The sequence below is a fragment of the Ranitomeya variabilis genome, chromosome 3 (assembly GCF_051348905.1).
Source record: "Ranitomeya variabilis isolate aRanVar5 chromosome 3, aRanVar5.hap1, whole genome shotgun sequence".
Classification (NCBI taxonomy): domain Eukaryota; kingdom Metazoa; phylum Chordata; class Amphibia; order Anura; family Dendrobatidae; genus Ranitomeya; species Ranitomeya variabilis.
Window position 1 is genome coordinate 84,349,097 of NC_135234.1, and position 9,764 is coordinate 84,358,860.

General features: G+C 40.9%; 1 protein-coding gene across 8 annotated transcripts in view; it reads left to right on the forward strand.

The window, feature by feature from the left end:
• The window catches only part of MYO18A (myosin XVIIIA), a 383,975-nt gene extending 375,136 nt beyond the window's left edge, over positions 1-8,839 (forward strand). For 5 of the 8 annotated variants that reach the window (XM_077294310.1, XM_077294311.1, XM_077294314.1 and 2 more), the window contains one exon: positions 5,213-8,839. In XM_077294310.1, the coding sequence (XP_077150425.1) occupies positions 5,213-5,360 (148 nt within the window). In that variant the 3' untranslated portion in view covers positions 5,361-8,839. The remainder of the gene's footprint in view (positions 1-5,212) is intronic. The other 3 variants (XM_077294308.1, XM_077294309.1, XM_077294307.1) reach the window with 2 other exon arrangements.
• The last annotated feature ends 925 nt before the right edge of the window (positions 8,840-9,764 follow it).

Consider the following 9,764-nt stretch of genomic DNA (forward strand, 5'->3'; position numbering starts at 1 on the left):
AATTTGTCTTAAATGAAAAAACACAAAAGAGAATGAAGCAAAAAGCAAAACATTGATCATTTCACACAAAACTCCAAAAATGGGCCAGACAAAAGTATTGGCACCCTCAGCCTAATACTTGGTTGCACAACCTTTAGCCAAAATAACTGCGACCAACCGCTTCCGGTAACCATCAATGAGTTTCTTACAATGCTCTGCTGGAATTTTAGACCATTCTTCTTTGGCAAACTGCTCCAGGTCCCTGATATTTGAAGGGTGCCTTCTCCAAACTGCCATTTTTAGATCTCTCCACAGGTGTTCTATGGGATTCAGGTCTGGACTCATTGCTGGCCACCTTAGAAGTCTCCAGTGCTTTCTCTCAAACCGTTTTCTAGTGCTTTTTGAAGTGCGTTTTGGGTCGTTGTCCTGCTGGAAGACCCATGACCTCTGAGGGAGACCCAGCTTTCTTACACTGGGCCCTACATTATGCTGCAAAATTTGTTGGTAGTCTTCAGACTTCATAATGCCATGCACACGGTCAAGCAGTCCAGTGCCAGAGGCAGCAAAGCAACCCCCAAACATCAGGGAACCTCCGCCATCTTTGACTGTAGGGACCGTGCTCTTTTCTTTGAATGCCTCTTTTTTTCTCCTGTAAACTCTATGTTGATGCCTTTGCCCAAAAAGCTCTACTTTTGTCTCATCTGACCAGAGAACATCCTTCCAAAATGTTTTAGGCTTTTTCAGGTAAGTTTTGGCAAACTCCAGCCTGGCTTTTTTATGTCTTGGGGTAAGAAGTGGGGTCTTCTTGGGTCTCCTACCATACAGTCCCTTTTCATTCAGACGCTGACGGATAGTAGGGGTTGACACTGTTGTACCCTCGGACTGCAGGGCAGCTTGAACTTGTTTGGATGTTAGTCGAGGTTCTTTATCCAACATCCGCACAATCTTGCGTTGAAATCTCTTGTCAATTTTTCTTTTCCGTCCACATCTAGGGAGGTTAGCCACAGTGCCATGGGCTTTAAACTTCTTGATAACACTGCGCACAGTAGACACAGGAACATTCAGGTCTTTGGAGATGGACTTGTAGCCTTGAGATTGCTCATGCTTCCTCACAATTTAGTTTCTCAATCCTCAGACAGTTCTTTGGTCTTCTTTCTTTTCTCCATGCTCAATGTGGTACACACAAGGACGCAGGACAGAGGTTGAGTCAACTTTAATCCATGTCAACTGGCTGCAAGTGTGACTTAGTTATTGCCAACACCTGTTAGGTGCCACAGGTAAGTTACAGGTGCTGTTAATTACACTAATTAGAGAAGCATAACATGATTTTTCGAACAGTGCCAATACTTTTGTCCACCCCCTTTTTTATGTTTGGTGTGGAATTATATCCAATTTGGCTTTAGGACACTTATTTTTGTGTTTTTTCATTTAAGACAAATTAAATGAAGATAATAATACCAAAGAATTTGTGATTGCAATCATTTTCAGGAAGAAACTGAGTATTATCTGACAGAATTGCAGGGGTGTCAATACTTTTGGCCATAATCAACATGAAACTTAGCACTCAACTTAGGATGCTTGGAACAGAAGAATTTATTTTGCAGTATACTCAAAACGTTTCGGTTCAACATGAACCTTCTTCAGTTACGTATACGGAATAAATGTGATGAATGGGGCCGGAAGTCAGTGGGCCACACAAATTCTATGCTGGGGGACCACAGCCGAGGTATGCAGAGAGAAGTGCTTTAGGAGAGCGAGGTGTAGGCGTGCATGCCGCCAGACGCGGAGTCCACCGCTAGCAGAGACTAGCGGTGGACTCCGCGTCTGGCGGCATGCACGCCTACACCTCGCTCTCCTAAAGCACTTCTCTCTGCATACCTCGGCTGTGGTCCCCCAGCATAGAATTTGTGTGGCCCACTGACTTCCGGCCCCATTCATCACATTTAGGCTGGAGTCACACTTGGCGTAAGACAATACGCCACGTATTATACGTCCGTACTACGGCCGTAATACGGAGAAATGTTCCCAAAATATTGATCCGTAGTCAGGGTGTTTCACCGTATTTTGCGCATGGCATCCTCCGTATGTAATCCGTATGGCATCCGTACTGCGAGATTTTCGCGCAGGCTTGCAAAACCGACATCTAATGGATTTATGTGCTCAAATGTTCGGGAAAACATATATACAGTATATATATATATATATATATATATATATATATATATATATATATATATATATATGTCATTGAGACACATGTATATATATTCTGTATTTAGATTTCATTCAGCGCGATAGCTGTGAAAAGTCGGTAATTCAATTGCCGGCTTTTCATTTCTCCTGCACAAACCCGACAGGATATGAGACATGGTTTACATACAGTAAACCATCTCATATCCCATTTTTTTTTTGCATAGTCCACACTACTAATGTTAGTAGTGTGTATGTGCAAAATTTCAGCGCTGTAGCTGCTAAAATAAAGGGTTAAATGGCGGAAAAAATTGGCGTGGGCTCCCGCGCAATTTTCTCCGCCAGAATGGTAAAGCCAGTGACTGAGGGCAGATATTAATAGCCAGGAGAGGGTCCATGGTTATTGGCCCCCCCGTGGCTAAAAACATCTGCCCCCAGCCACCCCAGAAAAGGCACATCTGGAAGATGCGCCTATTCTGGCACTTGGCCACTCTCTTCCCACTCCCTGTAGCGGTGGGATATGGGGTAATGAAGGGTTAATGCCACCTTGCTATTGTAAGGTGACATTAAGCCAGATTAATAATGGAGAGGCGTCAATTATGTCACCTATCCATTATTAATCCAATTGTTTGAAAGGGTTAAAAAACACACACACATGATTTAAAAGTATTTTAATGAAATAAACACAGCGGTTGTTGTAATAATTTATTGTTCTCTCACTCCATTTCCAGGCCCTCGCTTGGCAAAATAATAAACGCACAAGATACATACCTTCTGATGTCAGATCACGTCCAACGAGGTAATCCATCTGAAGGGGTTAACTAATATTACAGGCAGGAGCTGCGATAAACCACTCGCTGGTGCCTGTAATCCCCGGGTGCTGAAAGGAAAGCAGAGTGATCTATACTTACATTGAGTCGCGGTGAGGCGCCCTCTGGTGGATGTTCTCATGAACTGCAGCCTGGGAACTTTTTCCCACGCTCCAGGTCATATGAGGACATCCACCAGGGGGCGCATCACCGCGACTGAAGGAAATGTAGGTCAATGACCTACATTTCATTCATTCGCCGGGGAATTACAGGCACGAGTGAGTGCATTAGCAGGGCTCGTGCCTGTAAAATAATTAACCCCTTCAGATGGATTACATCGTGGGAAGTGATCTGACATCAGAAGGTATGTATCTTGTGCGTTTATTATTTTGCCAAGCGAGGGCCTGGAAATGGATTGCGAGAGCAATAAATTATTACAACAACCGCTGTGTTTATTTCATTAAAATACTTTTACATCATGTGTGTGTGTGTTTTTTAACCCTTTCAAACAATTGGATTAATAATGGATAGGTGTCATAATTGACGCCTCTCCATTATTAATCTGGCTTAATGTCACCTTACAATAGCAAGGTGGCATTAACCCTTCATTACCCCATATCCCACCGCTACAGGGAGTGGGAAGAGAGTGGCCAAGTGCCAGAATAGGCGCATCTTCCAGATGTGCCTTTTCTGGGGTGGCTGGGGGCAGATGTTTTTAGCCACGGGGGGGCCAATAACCATGGACCCTCTCCTGGCTATTAATATCTGACCTCAGTCACTGGCTTTACCATTCTGGCGGAGAAAATTGCGCGGGAGCCCACGCCAATTTTTTCCGCCATTTAACCCTTTATTTCAGCAGCTACAGCGCTGAAATTTTGCACATACACACTACTAACATTAGTAGTGTGGAATATGCAAAAAAAAAGGGGATATGAGATGGTTTACTGTATGTAAACCATGTCTCATATGTCGGGTTTGTGCAGGAGAAATGAAAAGCCGGCAATTGAATTACCGACTTTTCACTAACACCGCTGTGTATTTCTCGCAAGTCACACTGCTGGTCCGTGTGGAATCCGTATTTTTCTCGCCCCCATAGACTTTCATTGGCGATTTATTTGCGCAATACGCTGACAAACGCAGCATGCTGCGATTTTGTATGGCCGTAGAAAGCCGTATAATACTGAACCGTAATATACGGCTGATAGGAGCAGCCCCATTGAGAATAATTGTGCCGTATGTTATGCGAGTTTTACGGACGTAGTTTCTGCGCTCTTACGTCCGTAAAACTCGCTAGTGTGACGCCGGCCTTATTCCGTATACGTAACTGAAGAAGGTTCATGTTGAACCGAAACGTTTTGAGTATACTGCAAAATAAATTCTTCTGTTCCAAGCATCCTAAGTTGAGTGCTAAGTTTCATGTTGATTAAGTATATGGCGTGGGAGCCTAACTATAGCACCACTTCGTAGCTGTGCTCACGGTGTTGTTTCACAATACTTTTGGCCATGACTGTGTATGTGTATATGTGTATGTATATATATATATATATATATATATATATATATATATATATATAGGTAAATGCCATATGATTTATCAGAGGCAAATTATGCATGCTATAATATCTTTCCTCGAACCACTCCATCTTTGGAAAAAATTGGACATGTGCACTGCCTTATTGAATAACTTTAGTCCGAGTGTGATACGATGTTTTGACGAACCGCACTCAGACCAAAACTATGGTCGTCTACATGATCCGTAATGCAAAGTGACCTAAATTTGTAGATTTTGGTCATATTTTTTATACATAATATAAATGTTTGTAGTATTAAACTATGAATAATCGATAGTTTGAGGACAAAGTTTCTAAAGGAGGTGGACAACAAACAAGGCTCCCTCCAGTGATCTCTGAGCAGTAACAAAAGCTTTAACCCATTGTGATCTTCAATGTATTTGACCTATATGAATGTAATGCTGACCGGATTCCGTCGGTAAGAGCCATAAGTTCAGTTTTTACAGAATATCTTTGAGTGGCTAATTAAGCTTTAGGGGCTACTGGTTTTGATTAGGGTTCCATGTGGTGTATGGAGACCTTTGGGAAGAGTGTGCAGATTACGGCACCTCTCTTCCACTTGAGCTTGATTGCAGTTACCTGAATGTGCATGTCACTATAACTGTGCATTAATCCTTACCCAAATGAATAAATGACAGTCTTTTTTTGTTCTTTTTTTTTCAGCCCCCCAAGCTATAGAAAACCATTGAGCTATGACAGAGGTGATGATGAGCAGGACAACTTTGATAGCACATACCGATCTAAATATTCCTCGCGGAGCTACCTGAGCGACAGCGACACAGAAACCAAATCCTCTGAACCCTTGTCCTAATCGTGATGAGGATGTGAACAGTGCCACCTATAGGAATGGGAGAATATTGCCATTTCCACGGACTGAGAGATGCAGTTTCTATACTTGTCCTTGGGACTGTGTGTTCGCTTCCAGCCTGAGAAGAGTGACTCGACACCGCATTCTTGTCCACCGCCTGGCAACCTTACTGCATGGGCTCATTTCTGCGTTTTAAAGTTGCAGGGTGCTTTAATTGGATTGTCTTTTACTTTATTTGTTGATGGTTGGTGGAAATGGAGAAGAGAATCAGATAAATTATTATTTTTCCTGTACTGTTTTCTGCATCTTTTTTTCACCCTTTGGTGGAATAGTGGATTTTCGACAGCTGGGATGTCTCATTGTCCATTGGCCTCATCTCTCTGTGTATGTGAATATAGGGAGAGTATGCGGTCCTGGATGTTCAGAATGGGGGCTTCCAGCTGAACGGTGCCTTTTTTTCTGCCCTCCTTTAGTTTTGGGAGACCACATTGCAATTCTTCCTAGACCCTCAAAGTGATCACCCTGTATCTTATTATTTACATATGTGTATTATGTATGTTCGGTTGATATCCTGGTTGGCTGATTGAATAGACAGGAGGTATAATGTAGGGGGTCCCTCGGGCTGGCTCTGCTAGGGGTCACAGACAGGAAAGTGCACAGTGAAGAGAGGCATGCTGCAATATAAGAATCTAACAATGGCCGTCATCCTCTAAGCCCAGGCTTACCATGACGTTATGTAATGCGCAGTATTTCCTAAGCTCCTAGCTTACCATAGGGGGTGACATTGGGTATTTGAAGACTTAATGCCACAACAAATGTACAACTATTTTGGCCAAAAGTAATTGTACGCAGGCATGACATTCTCTTTTGCTGATCTGCAATCTATTTCAAGCTGAAGCTTTTCTACATGAAAGCCTTGCAGCATGAACTGTTGTTGTGGCTCCATTTTGCTTGTCACTTGCTACAGTGTAAGTGAAATGATCATTTTTAATGTTTGGCAAAAAAAAAAAAAAATAGTAGGAAGGTCACCACGAGCAAGTTACCCTGAATAAAATTTAGCATTTCCATTTTTTTAATTTCCTGCATGTTCTGGAGCTTCAGGTCTAGCTAAAATCCTGAACATTTAGGTGCAGTTAAAGGGGTACTGCCATAATTACAACTTAGCACCTATCCACGATAGATAAGTGCGTGATCAATAGGGTCCCACTGCCAGGACCTGCACTGTTTGAAAAGCCAAGCCATGCTTCCCAGGACCCTCAGTGATCAGATATTTACCTATTATGTGGCTAAGTAGGAAGTTGTATTTGTGGGACAACCCCTTTCAGAACCACCTCCCCTTTCCCCCCAATAACTTGTCTCAGGAGTCTAGGAAGCTAAAATTACGGTTGGCGTTTGCAGAACCTTTGCACATTAGCTGCTTCACCTGGTAATGTATTAATATTACGGGAAATACTGTGGTCATCTGTGACTTCCTTTCTCTTTCATAAGATATTCAACAAGGTGAAAATTCCCTTTTAAAATAAACTTTTTTTTTAATCTACCCAAGTTCCAGTTCGGAGCTGATTTATAACAGTCTGTGATCCAAATTCTCTACATGGAAGTGAATATAAAAACCTACCCTGATGGCGACAACTCGGGAGTTTATAGGCTTAACACACATCCTAATGACAGTATGCCGTAAACTCTTAAGCTCCCTCTAGTGGTGACTGCTGGAAGCCAAAATGCTATACAGGGAATTTTGCAATCCGGATAAAAATAAAATAGATAAAGCTATGGCCATTATAAAAAAAAAAATAAAATAAAATCATTAATCATGTTAACAACCTGTGACGTATATTTTCATAATCAGTTGAGTGCGTGTGTATATGTAGAAGGGTAATGAGTCTACTCCATACCTGGCAGATGTCGGCTATGTTATAGAGCCAGTGCCTGACACTAATAGCTGTGACCTGTTCTAGCTTCAAACTCTGCTGTTTAACTATTTATGTACTGCCATGAATCTCTCTGTGGCAATTAAATTGTTGCACATTTAGTCCCCTAGGGGGACTAAAAAAAAAAACAAGTTAATTGTAATTTTAAAAAATATGTTTCTTAAAAAATATAATCATTTGAGTTACCTGACTTTTTTTTTATCTGAAAATAACGAAGTAAAAAAAAAAAAGTGGTTGTTGGAACCATGTCTGTAAAAATCTAATGTATGAAAATATATAGTTAATTAACTAAAAGTTAATGACATACAGAGACCTAAGTACAAGAATTTGCAGTTTCTTGGTGATCGGTCATGCTGAAAAGAAGCGCTTAAATGGGTTCGCTGGGTAAAAAAATACCACAGGTCTCTATAAATAAAAAAAAATGTGGTTTGTCACCATTTTCTTAGCGTTTTAATATTTTTTTTAAACTTCCAAATATATGTTAAAATAAAAAATATTTGTTTGGTACCACCACAAGTAGGATCATGTTGCCAGGTCATATCTACATTGATGCACAATGTACAGTTGATATGTACATTGTACATATATTACATTGAACTCTGTAAAAACAAAATTAAAAATCAATGGAATCATTCAAGTTTTTTTACCACTAACCCAAGTTGGAATTTGTTTTCCATTTTCTAAAACATTATTTGGTAAAGTGAATGGTGTCAATCGAAAATGCAACTTGTCCCTCAAAAACAAGCCCTCATGTGGCTCTGTACACAAAAAGAAATAACAAAAAAATAATGGCGTAGAAGGTCGAGGAAAAAATGAAAGCACAAAAATAGAATTGGAAGGGGATAAAAAATAACAGCAAGTTGCGGATTCGTGATAGTCAACTAAACCCTTTCGGCATACTAAGCCAACATTTTAGTTGGAGGAAAGTGGAAAGTTTTTGTATTAAAGTGATTCAGTCTCACCAAGTTTAGTGATTCAAAGGTGACCACAGCTTTTTCCTCCTCTATGCAAACCGCAGCATAGGCCTCCGCTTCCTGGACACCTGGTATAACAGAGGGTTTGGGAAATTGCTATCAACTTTTTTTTCATTTTCAAATTTTGAGTGGAATTGGCTTTTAACAACATTTTATGACAACGCAAGCTGCCAAAAATATGATGATTAAGTTGTATAGTCACCATACCTGGCGCCCTCCTTTATATTGCCCAGCTTCCTTCTTCCTGCACTGTGACCCCTTCTCTTTTTGTCCAGTATGGCTGCCACTGTAGCACCGGTAGCGCTGTGAAAGATCGAAATCAACTGCTCCTCCACTACCGATATCCATCTCACTGAGCAGGGAAGCCGAGGTAGCGGCAACCTAAAGGAAGTAGGCACCAAATACGGTGACTAAACATCAGAAATCTATAGTCAGATTTAACGTAGGAACTGTATTAACCCTTTCTGGTCTACATTCTACAGATTTAGCTTTGAATTATTATTATTTTTTTTTTAAATTGCCACTTCATTCTTTTTTAGTAAACCGTGCAATAAAAAAAGTACAATTTTGCTTGGATTTTTTTTCCTTTATTTAGTGGTCATTGTCAATGTGTTTAACTCTTGAATATGAAGGGACTCGATATCTTTATTTCTGATACGTCATAATTTCTAGATCAGAACTGTTAAATCCAGATTTTGATGGGATTTTTTTTTTTATTGTATCTTTTATTTTCTTCATAGTTTTAAAAATGTTGTTATTTTGCACCTTCAACAGGCTAAGGTAGGAACAATCTTTACACTGCAGATTTTGCAGAAACGTCCCGGTCCTTAGAAAAACCACAAGCTGTATATGTCCCTGGTGGATGGTCTATCTCACATGAGGTTGGGGTAGGAAAGGGGGTATATATATATATATATATATATATATATATATATATATATATATATATATATATATAACACTCACTGGCCACTTTATTAGGTACACCTGTCCAACTTCTTGTTAACACTTAATTTCTAATCAGCCAATCACATGGCGGCAACTCAGTGCATTTAGGCATGTAGACATGGTCAAGACAATCTCCTGCAGTTCAAACCGAGCATCAGTATGGGGAAGAAAGGTGATTTGAGTGCCTTTGAACGTGGCATGGTTGTTGGTGCCAGAAGGGCTGGTCTGAGTATTTCAGAAACTGCTGATCTACTGGGATTTTCACGCACAACCATCTCTAGGGTTTACAGAGAATGGTCCGAAAAAGAAAAAAAATCCAGTGAGCGGCAGTTCTGTGGGCGGAAATGCCTTGTTGATGCCAGAGGTCAGAGGAGAATGGGCAGACTGGTTCGAGCTGATAGAAAGGCAACAGTGACTCAAATCGCCACCCGTTACAACCAAGGTAGGCCTAAGAGCATCTCTGAACGCACAGTGCGTCGAACTTTGAGGCAGATGGGCTACAGCAGCAGAAGACCACACCGGGTACCACTCCTTTCAGCTAAGAACAGGAAACT